Genomic DNA, 25558 nt, shown 5'->3' on the forward strand with positions numbered 1-25558 from the left:
AATTGAATTACATTCCTTGGAAATTAAAATAATATTAAAAAATCAGCTAAAAACACTTCTGATATGTTCACTACTGTGCTCCTAATTTCATCTCAACGGTTTTATATTCATCCTATCGTTGGTCCTTTATTCATCCCATAAATTAGCAATGGCGACAAAATATTTCACTATTACACTCTCAGGTTCAAAATGTCATAATTTCCCTTAAAAAAGCCCTAATGCCAACTATGAGACAACACACCATATTTTTAGAAACAGTTTGGAATCATTTCGACGCTTAAATTTTTTTGGATCGTTTTCGTTACCTTTCTAAAAACAAAATGCGGAACCAGAGATGTCATTTATACAGAATTATCTGTATTGTAAAGATTTTCACATTCGCATACTGATTTAAATCAGAGTACAGATTTTATACAGATTTTCTAAATTTAATACAGATTTGTAAAGGTCCATAAAAAGTGAGAAGTAAAAAGTTAAACTTTTCTCTCTGAGTATCTGTTAGTATTGATTGCAGTACTTCTTTAAAAGTTTATTAGTAAACGGACAAATCACATGTTAAAATGGAAATCTTGTGTGCAAATATTTGATGATGAACACTGATAAACATTTATATTAAAATTTTGAACCAATTTGAACTGATTCATTTTATTAGTGAAAACAGATAGAGCAGACTCATATTTTCTATGAAAATATCTGGCATCTATGTGCACAGGCGATGAAACACAGACACTTAGACCAAATTCAGCAGCTGCAAGATTCATATGGGTGGTCTATAATGTAAATGAAACTGAAACAAACGTATCCCCAGCAATCCGTTTTAGTTTTATTTATTCGACAAGTTCTACTGCCAAATTTAAAACTGCACGCTTAGAAAAAGTTACTCAGAGTTTACTCATTTTTAAATAATACTTGGAAACGTCAAATATTGAGTAGTTATCATCAATGATATTGAGTAACTCCTACTCTAAATTTGAGTTTAACGCAATAACTCGTTTTTTTGTTGCTATTCGCAAGATCAGTCTAAAAGTTGTAATAACCATTTGTAGCAACAGGTTGTATATTTTGTTAGTGAGATCACGTATTTCGAGGGTGAGTCGCTCAACACAAACGGTGTTGTGTCGGCAAAAACCGGAATGATAAACTCCGTGTTGTGCTTTAGAATGGAACCGAATATGCTCAAATGTCATTTATGAGGAATAAGTGTATGATTGGTGCCTGAGCATAATTGACATGTATGTTAATTTGCGATTGACATACTACTCCAAGCAACCACCACTTGATATAGTATTGAGTTCAATTACTTAATGTTTTAATACAATACAGTCAGAAAAGGAGCATTTTTTTGCAAATTTGGTATATGTGAAATAAAGTTTCACTCAAAATTTGAGTGATAGTTACTCTATTTTTGGAACATGTACAAATACAGTATTACTCAGTAAATGAGTAGATTTTACCCAAATATCGTTTCCAGTGGAAGAACTCAAATTTGAGTTAATTCGGAGTTGCTCTAAATTAGAGTTGCTCCACTTTTTCTGTAGATTAGTGTAGTATTCTTTCAGTGCATAATTAGCATCCATGCCCCCCTTGGAGAGTGGAGAGCGACAGTGAGAGATTGAACCAGTTGTGAATTGAATAGAGTACATACCGGATCTCTAAATAAATGTATTCCAGCAGAATAGTAGTAACGTCTTGTTAATTACTTATTCCGTGACTTCCAAGAGACATTACACTGGCGACGAGTCTGGAAGTAGCACAGGCAGCGGAAATTTAGTGAAATTGCGGCAATTAAACCAACCTTCGGATAAGCCAAAATGGCGGCTTCCATAGCTAATTTTCGATGTTTCGACGCAGAGGTAGAAGAGTGGGAGCTTTTCAGAGAGCAGCTGGAACAGTTTTACGTGGCTAATAAAATCGAAGAAAATATCAAAAAAGCGATGCTAATTAATCATTTATGCTCGAAAACATACAAGTTGCTAAGAGATTTATGTACGCCGGATCAACCAAAAGATAGATCCTACGCAGAGTTGTGTAAATTGTTATCTACACATTTTACTCCACCTGTTGTTGTTCACAAGGAAAGGCGATGTTTTTTTCGAGCAAAGCGTCATGAGAACGGTCACGAAGCTGTAAATGAATGGATAGTACGTATTAAAAACTTAGCAACCAACTGTAAGTTTGGCGATACACTACAGCACAATTTGGTAAATAAGTTTATCGACGGCCTTGAAGGTAAACCGTTCGAGCGGATTTGCGAGGAAGGCGGTGATCTCACACTCGAAAAGGCACAGGAATTAGCTCTGAGATACGAGGTCGACACTACGGAAGCACCCTTGAACTTCGTTAAACGAAACAACTTGAATCAGAGCGGAGCTAACCGATACAAATCGAACGCGGATGCAGAAAAACGGAATGACCGTTCTAACATCAAATGTTTCGCTTGTGCCAAAATGGGACATTATAAGAAAGATTGTCGCTTCAAGGATTACGTTTGTCGAAAGTGCAATCAGAAGGGCCATGTACAGTCAGCTTGCGATAGTCGGCGAAATTACTATGTTGCAGCTACAACAGCGGAAAGCAAAGAAAAACCAGTCGACAAAGAGGAAGAGGATCAAGTACAATTGCAGCAGAATTACATACGTAAGTCGGATTTGTACACCTTATATAGAGTATCCCGCGCTAGTGAGAGTAATGATTGGTTCTCAGTGGAGGTAAAAATTGGCAATAAGCAGTTCGCGATGGAGTTGGACTCAGGAGCCGGAGTCAGTGTTATTTCCCATGGTTTCTATAGTAGTAACTTAGCTCAATGGAGCCTGCAACATAGCGAAATACAGTTAAAACTATATTCCGGAGAAAAGCTTAAAGTGAAAGGAATAATTAAACCAAAGGTCGAGTACAACAATCAATCGAAGAACATAATATTCGCAGTAGTTGAAGGGTTAGGCCCGCCCCTGTTGGGAAAAAACTTTATGAAGGCATTCGATATTCGCTGGGCAGCGGTAAATAAAATGTTTATAGATAATGAAACACTACTAAGGAAATTAATCGAAGAAAATATAGAAATATTTGGCTCGGAGCTAGGGTGTTACAAATACGAAACAGTCCATCTGGAATTGACAGATCAAGCAGTGCAACCTGTATTTAAGAAGCCCAGACAAGTACCATATAAATTTCAACAACTAGTGTCCGCGGAGTTAGATAACATGGAAAAAGCAGGAATAATCACGAAATGTGATAGTAGTCGTTGGGGCACACCCCTAGTTCCAGTTGTTAAACCGAATGGAAAATTAAGACTGTGTGGCGATTACAAGGTAACCGTAAATGGTTGTTTAAAGGACGTCCGTTTTCCTTTACCAACGGCAGAAGAAATTTTTGTAAAATTAAATGGAGGAGTGAAGTTCAGTAAGTTGGATCTATCGAAGGCGTATAACCAGTTCGAGTTGGACGATCAATCGAAGCAATTATGTGCGATATCAACTATGCAAGGAGTTTATTTAATGAATCGTCTTCCGTTTGGTGTGAAACCGGCGTCAGGAATAGTACAGAGAGAAATAGTCAAACTTTTTTGTGGTATCAAAGGCGTTTCCAATTTTCTGGACGATATTATAGTGACAGGTGCTACGGACGAAGAACACCTGGATCGTTTGAGAGAGGTGTTTAGCATACTAACCAAAGCCGGCTTAAGGCTCAACTTGGATAAATGCCAATTCTTCAAAGACAAGATCACGTTTATAGGACACGTTATCACCAAAGATGGATTAATGAAAACTGATGAGAGAATCAAAGCAATACGAGACGCGCCACGACCAAAAAATGTTACGGAAGTAAAAGCTTTTGCAGGTCTGGTAAACTACTATGCTAAATTTATTAGGAATTTAGCTGACATCATGAGCCCATTATATGAACTTTTGCGAAAAGGAGCCAGTTTCGAGTGGACAGAAGTTTGCACAGGCGCGTTCAAAAGGATTAAAGACGAAATCTGTAAGGATATAACATTGGCACATTTCAATCCTAAAGCAAAACTTATTTTAACATGCGATGCATCAAATGTGGGTATTTCGGCCGTATTGAGCCAAGAAGAAGGTAGCATAGAGCGGCCGGTCGCGTTTGCATCAAGAGTACTTCACCCGGCGGAAACAAACTACAGTGTTATAGATCGAGAAGCTCTTGCTATCGTTTACGGTATAAATAAGTTTTTTCTGTATTTGGCCGGAAACAAGTTTGTCATTCGTACAGACCACAAGCCACTATTGAGCATTTTTAATCCAAGAAAAGGTATTCCTCAGATCGCAGCCAGTAGAATGCAGAGATGGGCTCACTTTTTATCCGGATTTAACTATGAAATCAGCCACGTGCGATCGCAGCTGAACATAGCAGATTTTACTTCACGATTTCCAAACGAACCCTGGAAGATATGGAAGGAAGAAGATTCGTATCTCAATTTTATTAATAAAGACGGGAGAAAAGTGATTGACGAGAAGACAGTGGCCGAATCAACAAGGGCGGACGATGACCTGGGATTGTTAATGAGAGTGCTCAGAGGAGAGAGAGCGACACGCCTTCCGAAAAATAGTCCATATGCTAAAATTATGAACGAATTATCTTTAGAAAATGACATAATCATGCGCGGACATAAGGTAGTAGTACCGATGTTACTCCGAGGAGAAGTGTTGAAGCAAATTCACCAGTCCCATTTAGGAATCGTCAAGAGCAAAAATGTAGCTAGATCATATGTTTGGTGGCCAGGTATAGACGCAGACATAGAAAAGTTTATACAAAACTGTTCTGTATGTCTTCTGCAAAGTCCGTCACCACCAAAAGCACAGTTGTTGTCATGGGAACCGGCGGAAAGAGTTTGGAGCCGAGTTCATGTAGATTTTGCCGGCCCGATTAAAGGATGGTCTTTCCTAATAATAGTCGATGCGCTATCAAAATGGGTCGAGATTTTCCCAACGAAACACTGTACGGCACAATTTGTGATCGAAAAGATAACAGAGTGTATTGCACGGTTTGGAATTTTTGACGAACTGGTAAGCGACAACGGTAGCCAGTTTGTGGCTGCAGACATAAAAAAATTTCTAACCGCAAACGGAATTAAGCAAAGCTTAACGAGCCCAGGGCACCCAGCCACAAACGGCGCCGCCGAAAACATGGTGAAAACTTTCAAATTATCATTGAACAAAAGTTTGGCTGAAGGCAAAACCTGTATTCCAGGAATAATAGCAAACTTTCTAATTGGCTACAGAAAGTCCGCCCACTCTTCAACAGGAATGTCACCAGCACTTCTAATGCTAGGCAGAGAGATCAAAACATCATTAGATTTGATGAAACCTAGCCGGGGCAATACTACAGAACAAGAAAGAAAGGCACGAACCAAATTGGACAAGGCTCAGCAAAACCAAAAGAAGTTTTACAAAGGATCAAGAGAAGTACAGTTTCAGGCGGGGGAGAAGGTCGTGGTCCGTGACTATTCCAACCCAAATAAAGCAACGTGGGTGCCAGCAATAGTGCAACGTGCGAAGGGAAATCGAAATTACGAGGTTCAACTGGATTCAGGGCGTTTCATCAAACGACATGTCAACCAAATGAGATCAGATCGCCGCATTGGAGCCAGTTCAATGATTGTGACGCCGAGTAATGGATCACAGAGCAACGTGCTGTCTTCTATGAAAGGAACCGTACCGATTAAGCGTATAATAGAGCCGCAGTTAGAACCAACGGCGCATCAAGAATCCACGGGTGCGCAAGAGCCTGAGGAAGTATCTTCAGATAGCACAATTGGAAACAAAATAAACATGTCCGTTAGTAGCGAAGAAAGCTATGAAAGTATTCAGGATTTGACAGACCAAATGAGTCGAATTAGTTTAGATGATAGACAATCTTCGGATACACAAACGGTAGAATTTAATCAGAGCTCAATGTCAAATAGGTCTACGGACAGTGATGAGGGGTTAGAAGTAGGAGGTTTCGAACGAGGATATTGGAGATTAAGGGATGCAGGAGGCAGGATAATAAAAAAATAGTAATTATTTTTTTATATTGCAGATGCTCTTTATTGACCCGGAGATTCCGGAGGTATCATTACAATCTTAGTGTGAGGATGTGTAGTATTCTTTCAGTGCATAATTAGCATCCATGCCCCCCTTGGAGAGTGGAGAGCGACAGTGAGAGATTGAACCAGTTGTGAATTGAATAGAGTACATACCGGATCTCTAAATAAATGTATTCCAGCAGAATAGTAGTAACGTCTTGTTAATTACTTATTCCGTGACTTCCAAGAGACATTACAATTAGTGAGATCTTACTCATTTTTGAGTAACTATTTTTAAGCGTGTGGTATACATTGCCGTTCTATTTTTTCTATATTTGAAACACAGATGAAACGCTGCTAGGGCTGCCAGTTTATTTTGTTATAATTTCTAGATTCAAATTTTAAAACTGACATAAATTATGCATCTAGAACTAGAACACTCCTGAATATGCCCTTGACAGTGTTATGGTAACGTATAGCGGAAAGAAACCAGTGCTACTAGATTTACCACAATGGTTATTTCAGTAGTATTTAACACGCTCTTTCTGGTAATATTCGAATCCGAAACAGTTTTATTGAAATATAAATATCAACAATATAATTAAACTAATGCCACGGATACCAAAAAAAAACTTGTTGATGAAGAAGGAACGTATTTTTTTGTAACATTATTAGAAAACTTGGCATCTTTGCGAAACCAAAGCGCAATCAAGTGAACTAAGTGAAAAACTTTCATGTCATATTCTTGAAGACTTTTATTGCTTGTCGGGTAATTTTTGAAGTTTTTAATCGTTAATTAAACAAGTGGCTAGTGAACATGACTAATTATGATGTCATCCAGCATTCAATAGTGGTGTAATTATGCGAAATAGTGATCATGTTTTGAGACGAATCGATTAGTAGATATTCAGAAACATGACGAACTGTAAATCTCGAGACGAAAATATATCCTAAATTGAAAAGTGAGTTTGTTTCAAATGAAAAAAAAAACGATCACCGAAGAATTTAAAACCATTTCTTCCAATAATAAAGTGTGACAATAGCTTGAATAATCATTTTAAAACATTCTATAGTTTGGTTCAGGTACGTTGTTCAATTTTGTTTTTCTTGTTATGATGTACGATCATCATGTACTGTTCTGCTGGGATCTTTCGGAATGATCTACTTCGGACAATACAAAGAGAAACATACAGTTAAAACCCAATAGAACTGTGCTCTTAAGCAGCGGTTCTCAAGCCACGAACTATTCTGTACAGTCCGCTTGATGTTTTAAAACTAGGAGAAAGTTTCTTTCTGACCCTTTTTATGTGCGGGGTTGGGAATCGAACCCATGCAGGCTGCGTGAAATACATCGATCGTCCCCACAAGTCTCTTCCTGTTCGTCGCCGATTTCCAACTTCAGCAGTGTCAAACTTCTCATTAACCTAAACTAATGCTTGGTTTTGCAATCTCCGCTCAGTCCATGCACGACAATGACAACGACGAATCCTTTCCCAATCCGACCAGCAAACGTGTCATGTTACTGTCAAGTACCGCGTGCAAAAAAAAACAATAAGTAAATAAAAACGACCCATCCATAGATAATGTAATTATGGTATTTGACGAGTTGTACGATGATTTTGCAGTGTACCGAAGTTCTGCGTCTGAGCTGGGCTGGGTTGTTGAGTTCCTCACTTGGCATCCAACCAACCGACAAAACCCGTCAACTTCCGTCCGTGCCTCTTCGTGCCAGAGGCGGGGCTCGATATGTGGGTAAAGTGCTATCAGAGTGGGTGGTACTGGAAAGGTATTGTGTCGTATCATCATGCAACACCGACGCCAACACGCTCCGTACGGCACCGGAGTCAAGTGTGTCTTGTTTACGCTTCACAGAGATAGGTGACGTGATTGCATAAACTTCTGTCATCGTCAACGCTACTGGCGGCGTTGTCTCGCAAGTGTTGATGATGGAGTTAGTCTAATACCTGTTTGCTAATTTTCCCAACAAATTAGCACGGTCGGCAAGCAGCTTGGAGAGTTAGTGGAATTTGAAATTTTTGGTTGGCCTTCAATTGGATTTTGTTTTTTCTTCTAACAAGCATGCTCATAGGCCACTAATTGGCACGGTTATGGCACGGAAAGGAAAGCAAACCTCCTTCGACCACCACAGAAATAACAATAATTACTTATTGCGATGCGGTGAACTGAAACGATTCGAAAGGCGTTCAACCGGTTGCTAAAATATTCCATTCGAAATTGTTATCGTTCTAGTTCTGACTGAAACCAGTGCGTGCACTTGGAGCGTGAAAGTGACACAAGTGATTAGTATTTCTCTCCAGTGACCGCTGCTAATAGCTTCGAGTTCCAAGTAATACCGAGCGATAGAACAAATAGCTGCAACTGCCCTCGGTTCAACCTTACCGCGAACTTTAGTTAGACAAAGTAGGTAGTTTTTTTCCCTCCTGAACCGAAACCAAGCCCGTAGCCGCGAGAAAAGGACCGCTCGTTGCAAAATAATGTGTCCAATTACTCTCGCTAGTTGAAAATTATTATTTTCATGCCGGCTAAAGCCACCTCCGCGCATACTCTAGGCTCCGGCCACGTACTGAACTGGTTCGGTGCTGCATGTACATACCAACTCGGTCGACAGAAGGAATTTAAATGACGCTTGTTATTATTGTTGTCGGTCGATCGTTGTGTTTGGATAGTTTTGTATCGGTCGCATCTTGGGCGCTTCTGAAGCCATTAAAGATAGCGACTGAAATGGCCGCACCTTCTAATTTATCGTCATGACTTTGCGGTTGGGAGCAAAATTACTAAGCAATCGCATCATCGTTTAACACCGGCAATTTTGCATCGTTATGTGTGTATTAGTGAAATATCGTGGTTTAGCAGCTGGTTGAAAGGATAATGCTTTGATAATATGGTACTACAGACGGAAGATTGAAGTTTATTGTATTTTACCTTGCTAAGATATTTAAATCAGGTTGCCTCATGCGATGACTTTCTTAGGTACTATTCAAGTCTATGGGTAACCAGGCATAAATTACTTACGGCGCATGACACGCGAGTAGTTTTGACACGTTCTTGGAATGCATGTTTACAGATCTTTTCTATTTAGAACGTTTCTACATAATTAGCTTCAAGTATAAGAAAAATCTCATTTTCGTCTAGCACTGCCAATTCTGCATGTTTCCTTTTTCGCCTTTCTCACAAGAAAAAGTTATGCAATAACTTTTAAAACTGACTTTTCAACCGAGGCCCGGAGGGCCGAATGTAATGTGACAAACATTGTCACTCAATTTTCTCGGAGATATCTTCTTTGATGTTCACAAATTTAAATTTAAATGGAAGCTGGTATAGTCACAGCTGTCCCGGGTTGGCGGTTCAATGCATAGGGCGCTGGTCTTACAAACCAGTTGTCGTATGTTCGAGCCCCGACCTGGAAGGATTCGTAGTGTCAGTAGAATCGTAGCACCAGCCATGCAATGATTCTGTACACTCTGAATCGGCTGCGAAGTCTGCTGAAACAGAAGGTCAAATTCCACTACAGGAATGTAATACGAAGGCTTTGGTATAGTCACATACAAGGATTCGGAATTTCATCCAGTTCCGGAAATATAAGGTAATTAGTGTTACAAAATGAAAATAGTGTCACTAGCTTCTCTCGAAGATGGCTCGATTTACAAAATCTTAGATTCATCTGAAAGGTCCTAAGATGCCATAAGAATATTTCGATTTTTGTTCAGATCCAATTTCAAGGCAACCCAATAACTTTGACAGAATTGTCAGATCGACTAGTGAAACACCGCATTGGAAGCGTCATTCCAAGACGATTTTACCATGGAACAGTATACACCAAAAGAACTATACGGCCAAAAAGTTACAGTTTGGTGTGGTGTTTGTGCAGATATTGTGATTGGTCCCTTCTTTTCCAAGACGATGACGGAGCAACGAAAACTGTTAATGGCGATCGTTATCGAGCCATGATAAATGATTTTGTGATGCCCATTGTTGGTGAAAATGGTTTGAATGGCTACTAATTGCAACAGGACGGTACAACATGCCATACAGCTTGATTAGTAATCGATTTGTAACGACCATAACTCGACTCAAAAACAATATACGTTGTGAAATCGCCGCCATATCGACCGATACATTGGCCAAAACGATGGAAAACGCCATTTTGTACTCAAGGCCGAAGGTGGCCATTTACGCGATATCATTTCCAAAAAATTGTTAAAACATATCTTCTTGAATGAAAATAAATAGAAATGTTTTTGCCTTTCTCTATAGAAAGGTATTAGAATTGCTGGAAAAACCGACTTTCGAACGGAGCCTCGGAGACCCATAGTGTTATATACCATTCGACTCAGTTCGTCGAGATCGGAAAATGTCTGTGTGTGTGTGTGTATGTGTGTGTGTGTATGTGTGTGCACTTTTCGAAGATATTTGAACGCGCTCAATTTTCTCAGAGATGGCTGAACCGATTTGAACAAACTTGGGCTCGTTTGTAAGCTACTGTCGGGCCATTGATCAAGTTCGAAGATCAAATGGCTGTGACTTTTGGTTCCGGAGATATGATGGTATAAGTGACGTAACCGACAAAAATCGTGCTATTTGAACGCGCTCAATTTTCTCAGAGATGGCTGAACCGATTTTAACAAACTTGGGCTCGTTTGAAAGCTACTGTCGGGCTATTGATCAGGTTCGAAGATCAAATGGTTGTGAGTTTTGGTTCCGGAGATATGATCGTATAAGTGACGTAACCGACAAAAAGCGTTGTATTTGAACGCGCTCAATTTTCTCAGAGATGGCTGATCCGATTTTAACAAACTTGGGCTCGTTTGAAAGCTACTGTCGGGCCGTTGATCAAGTTCGAAGATCAAATGGTTGTGACTTTTGGTTCCAGATATATGATGGTATAAGTGACGTAACCGACAAAACACGTTGATTTTTACCGCTCTTATATATATAAGGGTGCCAAAATTTTGGGATCAACTCTATTTTCGTAAAGTTCTAGTGCTCAAAAGTTTAAGCACCTCGAAAAAAGTCTTCATGCAAAATTTGACCTAAATCGGACATGCTTAAGGGGTGCTGCCCGGTGGTAAAGGTTTGGCAATTTTCGATCTTGAAAAAGCACCATAGGGGGGAGTACATGAAATTTCCAAAATCGAAATTTTTTTTTGATGCCAAAACTCTTAAAACTGCATAAAACATCGAAATTTAGTGTCATCTCGAAAAAAAATTTTTTTGAAAAAATCAACTTTCTGGGACTTAAAAAAATTTTCATATTTTTTCTAAGTCCCAAAAAGTCGATTTTTTCAAAAAAATTTTTTTTCGAGATGACACTAAATCTCGACGTTTCATGCAATTCTAAGCCTTTTGGCATCAAAAATTTTTTTTCGATTTCGAAAATTTCATGTACTCCCCCCTATGGTGATTTTTCAAGATATATGAAAATTTCACTAAGTGGACTAAGAAGGCTTTTTTAGATTAGCATCACTGTTCTCATACAAATAGGCAACGCAAATGTCAAGCACTAGTTTGGAAAAATGATGCTGACTGTGTGTCATAAACACTGAAGCATGCTTTTGTGAACTACTCGAATCAATCTGAATCAATTGGTGTCAAAATTAGTATCCAAAATTATTTAATAAAAGTATGAAACATATTTTCATGAGACTGTTATGAAAGAAGAGAAAGGCATTATCACACCACTAGGTGGATTAAGAAGGGTTTTTTTCATATATTTTGCTCAGAAACAAATTCTTTCACTTTAAATGGCCCACCCTGTATTACGATTTCAAGAAAGGTAACTTCAATGCTTTGAATCAGTTTCTGTTTTTTATATTTCATTGTCCAGTGCGTACCCAAAAGAAATCATCGTAAGCCAGTTGAGCAATTCCAGTAATGAGTAGACGAACAAGTGACAAAATCAGAATCGACCTTCTCCAATTTGGATGAAACTTTGCACATGGCTTCAGTATGACAAAAAATAAGTTTTGAACCGATGGAGAGGTCAATCCGACTCACGACTGAATTTTTAAAAGGGCGTATGTATTGTTGCATTTCACATAAATTGCCTTTTACAAATCGTTGTAACTCGGAAACCGTTAATTGTACAAAAATGGTGTTCAGGAAGAAGTTGCAGGGATTCGATTGGGCACTCTAAAAAAATTTGCACTGAAAAAAATAATTTACACTGTTCTCAATAATTTCAAAATGAACCAAAAAATTAAATTAAAAAAAATCGTTTCGATTTTTTTTTTGATAATTTTTATTTTAAAGCTCTTATTAAAACCTACAGATTGATGGCTATCCCATCCGTGCCTTTTGAAAAATGAAGAAGTTACAGCTAAAACAGTTTACGGGCGCATGCAAATGATCAAGTTCTTCTCGTTGTAATTCGGAAACCGTTAATCATACAAAAATGACGTCCAGGAAGAAGTTGTAGGGAATCAATAGGGCACTCTAAAAAAATATACACAGAAAAAAATTGATCTCTTGATCCCGGCATTACTCTGCTGACGTCATCGCTGTTGAAATATTGAAGCACTTCGTTTTCTATCGTTTCGTTCCTGCTGCGTCCCGTTTGTTTCTTGGCTTTTTTTCGTCCGTTGATTCTCTTGCCTCCGACACAATGTGTTTGTTTGCCTTGAATTGGGTGGCTATTTTCTCCTTTGACCACGAGTTTGGCAAGACTGACAATAAACGCACTTTTTCATTATTAGTGCAATTAGGCTTAGCAAACTGCTCTATCATTTTAGTAATCACTTCACCCAACTCTGCTGCTTTCGTTTTGAGTAATTCTGGATCTTCTTCATCTGCCGGAAACCCGAATATTTGCTTTTTTATACCTCTTGAAATATCCAAATATTTTTCTCGAGGATAATTAACATTCCGGGTTTTCTCCGTTGATATCGGAGACACGTTGATTCCTGCGATGCTCTTGTTGAAGAGTTCAATGTTTTGTGCTCTTGAATACTCCGCCGCGACTGATGCTCTAGAAGATGTTGAGTAGATTGAAGCTGCTGAAGGTACTTCCTCTAAATCGTATTGCGGTGTGGATGGTTGTGGTTCCGTTGTTGACTGCCCTTTCTTTTCCGACGTATGACTTTCCTTATAAGCCCGCCTACGACAACGATCACAAATGCTTAACGTGGTATTCAATTTAACCTTTCAATTTTGAGCTTCTAATTTTCCAATTATGGTTTCTGTTAATTGGAAAAATTTTCCGGAACACACAAAACCAGGAAAAGGCTTACTACACTTTGGGAAAACCATATTGTAACTGTTTCGAAAGAAATTTGTTATAAACTGATATCTGTTCTACGATGCATAGCTATTTCTATGTGAAACAGGTAGAATTTAGATAAGCAATTCGCCGGTTACGTACCGGTTGGTTGTAAACAGTAGGTAGTCAACTGGCACACCTCTTTGATTCTACATGTGTTTATTAGTTTTGACGTAGTTAAGTTAGTTCTACTGCTTAAATGATTATCTTTCAACGAGAACTTGAAAATTAGAATATATCTGTAAATTATTTTAGCTGTAACTTCTTCATTTTCAAAAGGCACGGATGGGATAGCCATCAATCTGTAGGTTTTAATAACAGCTTTAAAAATTATCAAAAAAAATTAAAACCCTGATTTTTTTTATTTAACTTTTTCGAGTTATTTTGTAATTATTGAGAAAAAAATCAAAAAATTTTCTCATAGTAAATTTTTTTTAGAGTGCCCAATCGATTCCCTACAACTTCTTCCTGAACGCCATTTTTGTACAATTAACAGTTTCCAAGTTACAACGACTTGAAAAAGGCAATTTTTGTTAAATGCAAAAATACATACGCCCTTTATAAACATCAGTCGTGAGTCGGATTGACCTCTCCATCGGTTCGAAACTTATGATTTGCCATACTGAAGCCATGTGCAAAGTTACATCCAAATCGGAGAAGGTCGAGTCTGATGATCGGCTAAGAATTTCTGGAATTGCTCAGTTCATTTCTTTTGGTCTAATCCTACCTTGAAGCAATATCAGTGCGCCAAAAGATCAGATTTGGAAAATCTCTCGAAGTGGCCATCGCTCCAGCTGAGATCTTATTATCTGTATCTTAATACACTAAAAGCTCAATTTACGCGAACTTAATTTACGGAAATTAATTTCCGCGATTTTTTTCGCGCTTTACTTGAAATAACGCGGTTTTCTATTTAATTTACGCGATGATCGCATAAAAAATTTTTTTTTGTGTATACAAAACAATCCAACATGCTTCAGCGAATTGAATTTCATTAAATGTAGATTACGGAATGGTTTGTTTTTATACAATCTAGCTGAAATCGGAGGCATCCAAGAATTCTCTGGAAAAAAGAAATCAGTATATAAACGGGTGACTGAGGACTTTTGCAAAACTTTTGAGTGCGGTGTATTCTCGTAGTACTACATTCAGCAAATTGATGTTCTGCGATGATGTCTGTGTAAGTTCTTGTCTATCCAAAACCTCCTTGGAATAAAAGCCTTGAGGTCTACCAACGAAACCGATCAAATGAGTGAGTTTCTTGTTTGTGGTCCATACTCGTGGTATCAAATTCAGTTAATTGGATCATTGTGATAAGTGACGAGGTAGTGCTTGTTCATCCGAAAACTACTTAGGGTTCAGCCCTTAAGATCTACCCGCATAACAAACTGCAATAACGAACTTATTGATCACGGTGTATACTCGTGGTTCCACTTACAATTAAGAGGTTCATTGTAAATACTGTGGGTCATCCTAAAACTACCTGGAGATCAGGCATCTACCAGCACAAGGAACTGCGGTAATGAGCTTTTTGTCCTCCGCCCATACTCGTAATACCACATGCAATTATTAGACCTATTATGAATTAGCTACGCCATCTAGAAACTACCTGCAGTTCAGACCGTAAGATCTACCAGAATAACAAAGTGCACTAACGAACTCATCGTCCAATATTCCAAGTAGTTCTTGGATCTTGGAATATCTCTTGAGGATTTCCGTAGTTTCAGAATATACTCAGATGGTTCTAGATGCTTTTGCGTATGAACTTAGTTAGATTTTTTGCGTTATTTACACTAAAATCGAATGGAATTGAAAAAAAAATTTTTATTCTGCCAGAAAAATTTGAAATAACGTGATGTTTTATTTAACTTACGCACCCCCGACTTTTCGCGTGAATTGAGGGTCCAGTGTGGTAGCTATAAGCGACTAAACTGAATTTTTCATCACGTTCATTTACTTCGTGTGCAACGAAATTTGACAAATAAGCCGAAGATCTTTTGGAATCACGTTAATGAACAGCGTAAGGAAACTGGATTACAAACTCAAATGACACTCGGGGAACTTTAGTCATCAACCCTGCTTGATACCTGTAATCTATTCCGAAGACACTTCAGTAGCGTTTTCTCCAAGGAAGTCATCAACAGCCATTAAGTATCCGAAGCAGTCATTTTTCCTATTGGACCACACTTCCTTATCACAACGACTATGATTACGTTTGATGAAATACACCATCAAATAGCAATAGCTAAACTCGACAGACTTGGCTTTAGCAGTGCTCTGCTAGAATATCTAACTGGTCGGGAGATGTCTTTGAAAACAGGAAACAAGATAGGAACTAGCCTCAAGGAAGTCATTTAGGAACGTTTTTATTTTTGCTCTATCTCAACAATCTCAACGTAGCTTTGAAATGTTTCAAACTATCATGGGCTGATGATTTCAAACTATATCTTTGTGGTTTGAGGTTAGGTTTGGGGGGGAAGTAGGGGGGGTGGGGGTCGGAAACGGCTCTATTGGATGCTTTCGCGAAATTGTGTCATATCAACAGAGTACTATTTTGGAGAAAGAGATTTTAAATTGCATCTCCAGAAGGCTTTTATCATCCTTCAAATGAATAAATAAACCGAATTTTACTATACCAATTCCGCTTTCAGTTCAGTTGCATTTTCAAGCGTGAATAATACGAAAACAAGAACAACTGTCACTGAAATGGCGATGACAATTCGTTAGGCTCTGTACACACTCACTTTAAAGGCATTTCTCCACTCGCACTGACAACTTCAACGAGAGCTCTTCTCTTCTAAACAAATACACCACTGTTGTATAAACTGTGCACGAATCATGAGTGCGCGTGTTTATTTTCTTTTACCTCTAGCACTGAATCGCACCAAAGTGCTAGAGCAGAGCTCTCAAATTCTCTCTGGGGGACGATTTTCACTGAGTGTTAGCTCACCATCACGCGCCAGTGGTCACTTGGATGTATTTAGGCGAGAGCACGTGAATGAGAGAGAATGTGGTTCTCTCGCACCAGCTTCTTTCAACACAAGCACGCACTCAAAGTCTGTCTAATGGACACTGAGAAGAGGTGCGCTTTCCTTGCTGTGTGCTGCCGAACCGAATGCATCCGCAGTGTAGAAATGAAACTTACACACTGGTGTATCACTCTAGTGAAATACCATCACTGATCGCTTAGGGCGATAAGCTACTGAGCCATGTCAAATAAATCAGTTAAAAAACGGTATCGTACACTACGAATTGCTTGGCCCATTGTATCGAACCCAAGCAAATGATGGACTAAAACACGAGATCTGACATTAACAGGCCATTTTTCATCACGTTAATGCTTGGCCATATGTTACGGCTCATGCCGACAAATTTTTTTTTGGAAAATTGAATGAAACATTCTGTTTTACACGCCGTAAAATCACTTCCATATTCAATACTAAGCCAAAAATAATCAAATTTCTACAAACAACTAACTTAAAACAAGCCTCCCCACAAACAAATTGTGACAAACACCCTCTAAATCGGTGGTTTTTAGCCCATCACCAGACAGACAAAGTACGACATCTGTTCCCTAGTTTAAACCTACTCACCAGACAGGCAAAACTTTCGGTTCAAACTTTCTGATCAAGGCGACAGCCGAAATTTACCGCACAACTTGGCACAAGTCGGAATATTCAAATAGTCACACGTGACAGAACCAGAAAGCCAATTGGGATGTCTTGTGACACGTTGCTTCCGCCGCTTCGCTCGGCTGGCTGCTCTCAGCGGTTCGGATTTCCACCCTCCCCTTATAGAAAGAACCGGAAGTTTTCGGCAATCGACAACGTCACGGTCACGGCTGTTTTGATTCGCCTCTCGAAGCATTCGGTCTGATATGGATAGTCTGCCATGCGAACAGTTGCCCGGAAGCTTCGGTGCTGTGAATCCCCTGCCTGGGGAACGGACGGCAGAGGCAAAATCGCAGTGAACAGGACATCGACTTCCCTGGGTAGCTGCTTTTGCTATCCTGTTTGCGTTTTCATCCGTCTGTCCGTTCGCAGGATTATCCGTACGGTTGTCCGGTGGAGGGAGAACAAAATTGGATTGGTAAAGGTTTCCGACGGTGATTCTCGTTTCGATCTTGACCCACGGACGACCGGCGGAGGCAACTTGTTTTGTGGAAGTTATGAAATGTGAAATTTTATTTTTATTGGTCGGTTTGGCCTGAGAAAAATGATCAGTAGGTTTGTTGGAAAGCATTCAAAATTGATAAAAAATGTCAATTCCGTTGGTAAAATAATATCTTTCAATGTACTTTACATTCTAAAACGACGGCTTCTAATGGGTTTTCAATATTGGAATGTTCAACAGCAGTGGTATTATGTCGTATTGTCGTGAAATCGATACTCCGTTTGATGTTGCGACTATCCTTCGTCTGCTGTGGGAAACATTGTCTGTATTGAATTGTTTCACCAACTACAGTCTTCTTCCATCGTCTTATTAGTACTTATTCCCCGGACTAATTTACATTTATCGTGTCGATGGAATAATTTATTACTGACATTTCAATTTGTTTGTTTTCCCAGTGTATTTCAAAAGAAAGTTCACCAGTTGACTCTAATCAAGGGGAATAACAATTTGAAACAATCAGCACAATGTAATTTTATACCAGAAAAAAAATTCATTTCGGATTTAAGACACGTTGCAAACAGCCCGTCGTTCCACGGCACCTGACACAAACCCACAAACCTCGATTACGGTGGATTACCTTCGGATGTTCTTATGAACAACCGCGTGCTAGAAAACTATATCACCCCCACCAGCACTCAAGGAGGAAGAATATAAATAAAACGGATGCCATGAAATTAGAGCAACCGCAGCAACACCCACCCAGCAGGTAGCCAATATATTAATCCAATAACATGGCCCAGAAATGACCGGTGGCAATGGCTGTAACGAACTAACTGACTTACGCGAACCGAGCATGGTTTTAGATGGCCGCGGTTTGTGTGCCTCCGACGAGAGTGACGTCCTTACCGGTTAGGTTTCAATAATGAATGAAGTTTACCTTCGTTATAGGCTCGGCTGGAATGTCGCTCGCCGCTGTTTACACTCGGTTCGTTGGATGACATTGGGAAGAGCACCTAGACGCGGCAGAGGGTGAAGATTTATTTGCCCGGTTCGAAAAAGGTAGTTTGCACTCCAATGATCCAGATGAAGATAGCGAATTGATTTATACATGTTATCCTTGAAGTTGCCTTTCACTTCATGACCAAGCGGTTGGTTACAGAAGCGAGTTTTCAATTTGATTGAATGTTTAAGTTTACAGCGGAAATTGAGATCAAACTGAATTCGTTTGCTTTTGGGTAATTTTTAATTTCAACTTGGAAAGTTTTTGAGATGAACAGTCCCAGAAATAAACAGCAGAAACGGTGGAAACTCGGGATCCACTTGCTTTGATTTGGATGAAATTTCGCCTCATTTGTATGGTAAATATTTACAACTTGAATAATATTTGGTAAGTTCTTTGGGTATAAACTAACGTTACTTTTTTAATTTGTAAGCAGTTATGTTAAATTAGGTTTTTTTTAATTTTTTTTCGCTACGTCACACTAAATGACGGTTAGGAATTTCAAACATTTTTTTTCGGGACCGGAAGTTGGATCAGGATGAAATTCAGTAACAACCAATGGGACTACAAGACCTTTGAGCCTAAGTTTGTGAAAATCGGTCTAGCCTTCTCTGAAAAAAAAAGAGTGACATCATTTGACACGCTAGATGCACATTTGATTTAATTTTACGTTTCGTCTTTGACTCATCAGTGCGTAGCAGTTTATGTTAAACTGCTAGTGCGACCTGATGGCACAACATGAAGCGTTAGGCAAACGTAAAGTGGAGGAGTGTATCGTAAAATAAGCTATCCACAAATCTTTCTTTCAAATTATGATAAAAAACAATATTTTATTCAAACTAAAAATTGATTCTTTATTGTACGAGGTTAAACTTGAGCATAATGAAAACCGAATAAAGTTTAAGTTATTCCTTCACGAATTTTCAAACTTTTGATCGAACGCTCTTCATCAAGTTCCGGTAAAGTGTTGCATCTCATTTTTTGGAGTCTTAAGCCCAAATTTTTTTAAACTCCTGCATGTTACCAGTCTTCTTGAAGACCCTCATCACGATTGCCCAGTAACGTTCGATGGGTTGAAGCTGATTGATATTCTTCTCAACGCAATTAATACCCTTTGCCGTAAGCCAATTGAGAGTGGTTTTGGCATAGTGAGCCGACGCTAAATCCTACCAAAGCAGTGGAGGTGTACTATGCTTCTTATATAAAGGCAGTAATCTATTCTGGAGACACTCGGATCAATAGATTTCTACATTTATAGTTCCAGTAGTGTAAAAATGGGTTGACTTCAAACCACAGGTACATATTGCTTGCCATACCAGTACCTTTCGACCGAATTTCTCCACTTCAGTCGACCTGTCCGCATCGCTCACAAACTCCTCAAGGACGACAGTAAAGTATTGTGGACCTGCAAGAGTTTTTGACTTCTCCTTTACATAAGTCTCATCGTCCATCAGAACACATGCATCCGGACACTGCAAAAGACGCGATTACAATTTCCGGGTCCTTGTTGCTGCTGCCTTCTTCTGTTCTACACTTTGTTTCGAGATTTTCTGCTTCTTGTAGGTCTTCAGGTGATTTCGCCTCTTGATACGCTGGATCATTCCGAAACTCGTTCCTGCTTTTTGGCCAAATCACGTATTGACATTGATTTGTTCTTCATGACTAGAGATAACACTTTCTGGTCCAGTTTCGGGTTGGAAGAATAGTGTTCCCCAAACTTATTAATGATGATTTATTAATTTTTAGTTTGACGTAAAGCCGCCATGACTATGTTCAGTTTTTGCAATGACTGAGCGGAAATATATATTGGAGAAGCCAAGTGAAAGAAAAACTAACAGAAAAGATGAATTTTTGGAAAAAGATACGCTCAGAGACAGGACTCGAACCTGCGTTCTTATGCATTCCGTGCATACGCGCTACCATTTCGCCACTCTGATCTTGTTTTAGCCACTGCAAAACTCGAAACAGACACAGTAGCAACGTACATCGAACATGGTCTACATCCTGGCCGTCTCACCCGACCGATATCTCACATCCAAACATCTTCTCTGGCTTCTGGTAGGAAAGGGCAGACAATCAATACAACCTTCATAGGGGTCTGTCGCTGACGATGTCCAGCCAGCGACTGGCACCATTAAGAAGGTGACAAGCGATTATAAATACACTCTCCTACTCAATGCTTGATCGGAGAAATAGGTATAAAGCGAGAGGACTAGTGTTTGATGAACAGAGAAGATGTTTGGATGTGAGATATCGGTCGGGTGAGACGGCCAGGATGTAGACCATGTTCGATGTACGTTGCTACTGTGTCTGTTTCGAGTTTTGCAGTGGCTAAAACAAGATCAGAGTGGCGAAATGGTAGCGCGTATGCACGGAATGCATAAGAACGCAGGTTCGAGTCCTGTCTCTGAGCGTATCTTTTTCCAAAAATTCATCTTTTCTGTTAGTTTTTCTTTCACTTGGCTTCTCCAATATATATTTCCGCTCAGTCATTATTAATGATGGTTTTAACACTGACATGATGAATTCCAAACCGCTTCGCCAATTTTAGCATAGTAATACCCTTCTCACTTAGCCATTTGTCCAGAACCTTAATTTTCACTTCCTTTTCAATACGCGACATTTTGAAAACGCAGAATGTCAACCGCACAAACAAGTAAACAAACGAAAACTGACAGCCAAACGCACAGCATGCTGTGATCTGAGCAAAAACACCATCACAAATACATGCGTACAACACAAATGTATTTGGATAGCTTATTTTCGATACTCTTCTTAATGCTACTTGCAAAACACTTTTTGCTTTTTTCAAAACAGACGTTTCGGACGAAACAAGTTTCGTCTTGCTAGTCTAAAAAATTTTTTTTATGCGCTTACTTTCTCAGTGATGACGAAACCAATTCTCACAAACTTATGTTCAAATTAAAGGTCCTATGGTCATATATAAAACTCCTAAATTTCATCCGGATTCGACATCCGGTTCCGGAATTAAAGGGTGAAGCTTGTAAAAAAAATTATATTGGCACCTAAAACGGCGAATCAAAATATGTAAAAAATTTCTAAACTACTTAGACTCAAAATGATTCCATTGTTAGTTGAAGGCTGAACAAATCCTGGTTCCCAATTTCCGATGCCAGAAATAGTGATACTATTCTATAAAATGGAACTCAATCACTTTTCTCAAATATGTTTTGAAATGTTGTTGATTGTTCAAATGAGATGATGTTTAAATGAAAGATACCCGGATCCATCTGGTAAAGGATTTTTAAAATGTTTAAACCGTCATTTACTGTGACGAAGAAAAATTGGGTAATTTTTTCGGTTGGGCTCTAAACTTTTCGAAGTTGTAAGCCATCTTTGTTGCTGTCCATACGAACCAACTTTGGCTTTACCAGCTCTCAGGATCTCAGAAGGATCTTACTCAATTTTTTCGGAAATGTCTAAACCGATTTTCACAAACTCTTGCGGTTTCATACGAAATTCCTGAGTGTGCTACGGAAACTAGCTCCAGTTCCGGAGATACAGTGTGTTTTGATTTGTAGATGTTGCTAGTTTACGTCCAAACAAGCTTCCCTGTTTCCATTCAATGAGTATTTTATCTTTCAAGAATTCTACAGTAATATTTATAAAGTATGAGATTTGTTTTCAATAAGTTTACTGATTGCGACCTGAAAAATCGTATACCAGTGGGAAACGGCTCATTTCGCCGCATAAAACATTTCAACGATAGGGTCAAGGATGGCTTTTATCGTATCAAAAAACGCTCACTAGCAACTCTTCACACGATTCAATCAGTGCCATCAAAGAGAGATGGATATCATCGCAGCAACAGAAAACCGGCATGGCTCATTTAACATAGAATAGACACAAGTGCGAGAGCGAATTTCTCTCGATGACATTTCTGAGAATCAAAGGTTAGCACGCTGCTGTGGGGATCCTCTCTGAAGCAACAAACGGTCGCTTATTCTCGTTTCGCGATCCGATTCTGTATGGGCAGTGGATAATTGCGATAGAATCATTTTACTATTGCCGCTCATTCTAACTATGTGCATATAACCTTTGTATAAGTTGTGTCTATGAGAATGTCTGTGAATGATCCACACAAGGGTTTTGAAATATTGCAACCTAGTATGAGAATCATCAAGTCGAATCATCGATTCGATTTTCTGCGATAATTGTCAACTTGCGATTCTCTCTTGGTAAATTCCACACAGCACCAATCATTACCATTATCAGACTGTAATTTTTTAAGGGCCGTGAATACTCAGAGTATGAAGTGGAACGAAGAAATGTAGAAAAATTCTCTCGCAGTTCATACATTGAGAGACTCGAATTCTTGTAGCATCTTCTACCGGATTGAAAATTTTGCATACAATATTGATAAATATCGAGCAGCTTCTGTCAAAGTTTCGAGAATCACCAATACTGAATAGGGCTATTCTGACGGATGAGCAATTGCATCTGGCGCAAAAAATTATCTGCATCATATATGTACTTGAATCTACACCACATTTGTACCAGAAAATGGTGACCGCGGGGTTAATTTTAGTGAGCAAAAAAAAGGTCAACATCTGCCATTCCTAAACAAGAAATCACCGAATCAGTACTTATCTTTGTCAATAGTAAATAACCGGTAGTTTAGGAGAGTGATATTATTATACACAGAAGCCTTTTTTTAAGCCGGGGATGCGTAGCTTCGGAAATGCGCATAAAAAATCTCAAAATTAAAGAGATTTGTTTTTGATACCAAATGTCATGAAACGTACAGATCTGGTGTATTCTAAATATTTTTTTGGAAAAGTCAAAAATTTTTAGTGTGAGAGAGTTGATTTAAAAAAAATCTAGATAACACAAGATCTCGACGTGTGATGCATTTTTAAGACACAACAAGAAAACCGGATTGCTTTGAAAATTCGCGTTACTTTGGAAAACCGCGTATAAATATTCCGCATAAAAAACCGCTTTGAAGGAACTGTAGGATATAGAGACCAAAAAACGGCATTAATACGGAAAAATCGATATATCTGGCACCTAAGGTTGATCTCAGAGTAAGCACGGAACGCGGACCGAAGCGAAGCGATTCAATGCGATGTACTGTTTTCGCATCGCATTCACTCTGACAGGTTTGTTTTGATCAAATGCAACAAGCTCGCACGCGCGCCTCGACGCTTCGCGTGACGCTTTCACTCTGACAGTAACCTAAGGGTGCAGTCAGAGTGAGCGCGGAACGCGAAGCGTCAAGACGCGCATGTGAGCTTGTATCATTCAATCGAAACAAACATGTCACAGTGAACGTGATGCGATTACCGTGCACCGCATCAAAACGCTTCGCTTCGCTCCGAAAATCGCGTTCACTGTGACAGAAACCTAACACGACCGACGGTTTTGATCGTTACTTCGAACCTATCATTCAGAGTTACCATATTCACAGATTATTTTTAAAAACATCCGTAGTTAATGTCTGTTTTACTAGCGAACAAAAGATGTCTCGTAAGCCTATTGCACCACAAAATGTTCCATATTTCTATGTGTCGGTTTTGTACGATACGTTTTGTGCGATGGTTCGCTCAATTCAAACGGTTGAAATTTTTCGCGCTTTATATTGGCACAGACTTTCACCTTAATACTCGTTCATACCAAACAGTTTTGAATACTTCAATTTGGAGTTATTTGTGGTTATCTCGTACTACTTAAATAATCATGCAGGAGAGCTATAGTAAGTTTACATTAAAAAAGGGGAGTTCAGTATAAAATTTATTCGACGAGAAACGATGCTTCTTGACAAACACAGATACTACATATTTTGTATCAAAGGCAGAGCTTAAAATTGTCACGCATTCTCAATGAAAGAAACCATTCCAACAGTCTCATTTTCAATGTTTTACTGTCTCATTCGTGAATGACCGACACCAGAACAAACGAAGAGAGACGAAGCATTTTCGTTTTTCATCGAAAAAATGAGAGAGTTTGATGATTTTTTTATTTGAAAGACATTTTTATTCAGGCCTATTTGCGTACAAGCTTTACGTGGCCGATATAGCCGATTTTTTAAATAAATTTTTTTTTGTATTCGATCTCGTTGTCACCATTTTTCTAGGGGGAGAGGAGCTTCCATTTCCCTCCTGCGAGGTTTGAGGGGCACTTTGTTCGTGGCTCATCTCGTCGTCCATTGACGCATCGTTGGCATTGTTGATTTCCGTCTTCTTTTCGTTTTCCTTGTTATCCGCAGTCTTGATCTCGTTGCTAGTTACTGTAGAAGCGCCTTGTTGTACATTGGTTACAGTTGCTGTTTGGTTAGATGGTGAAGGTGTTTTTGAAACAGGAGCACTTCATTCACTAGTTTCCGTTGTTGAGCGGTTGTCCTTGTTTTTGTTTGTTTTGTTTGTTTTCGCAGTTTCAGTGCAAGGTTTGCCGTAGTGTGCAGGTTGTTCACAAAACTGACATGTAACCAGTTGATTTTCATACGTAATCAGCGTTTTACACGGATGTATTCCACCTTGACCACAAACGATGTAAGATGGAATTGCTTTACGTAGTTGCATACGTACCACTCGCACGCTATTCCGGAAACCGGGGAAAAAGTTTCACCATACTTCCCTTTCGATGGAAAGAACTTCACCGTACTGCGACATACTTTCCCGAACAAACCCATCGCTGGTCTGCGGGGGAAGATCATGCACGCGTACTTCTATGGCATTGTCCACCATGTACACAGGGATTTTATATTTCACATTGTCATGATCAACACTATGCACCTCGTTGTTAACCGAAGCGAATGCAATTGCATCGCTTTCACGTTTGAACATAATGTACACACAATTGAATTTCACTTACATTATTAGGGTCTAGATGCATTCGTTCTTTAAGTAAGATTTCAATTTCATTTGCTGCTGGTCTAACTTTGCAGCGCTTGAAATCAATACAAATTGAATTTTGTCTTGTAGGCCAAGTTTCAGGCTTTGTTAAATCGTATTTGCCCATTTCGTACACTCTATTGTTCACTACACTGTATTGTCTTTGTTTCTGTTGTCTCGACCGTAAACGATTTGCGACTGTGTCTGATGAGATGAGAGCACGAACTGAGAGAGAGTATGATTGCCAACGTCACTCTTTTCTTTATGACAAGACGAAATCAAACTAA

General features: G+C 39.1%; 2 protein-coding genes across 5 annotated transcripts in view; one reads left to right on the top strand and one right to left on the bottom strand.

Moving 5' to 3' along the window:
* LOC131429962 (zinc finger CCCH domain-containing protein 13) overlaps positions 1-25558 on the bottom strand; it is a 370899-nt gene that overhangs the window by 191851 nt on the left and 153490 nt on the right. The gene's annotated exons all lie outside the window — the stretch shown is intronic.
* Positions 1812-6272, top strand: LOC131428612 (uncharacterized). The gene is made up of 2 exons (XM_058592658.1): positions 1812-2637; positions 6043-6272. Exons 1-2 carry the CDS (start codon positions 1812-1814, stop codon positions 6054-6056), a joined length of 840 nt encoding a protein of 279 aa, XP_058448641.1. The 3' UTR covers positions 6057-6272.

The sequence above is a fragment of the Malaya genurostris genome, chromosome 2 (assembly GCF_030247185.1).
Source record: "Malaya genurostris strain Urasoe2022 chromosome 2, Malgen_1.1, whole genome shotgun sequence".
Classification (NCBI taxonomy): Eukaryota; Metazoa; Arthropoda; class Insecta; order Diptera; family Culicidae; genus Malaya; species Malaya genurostris.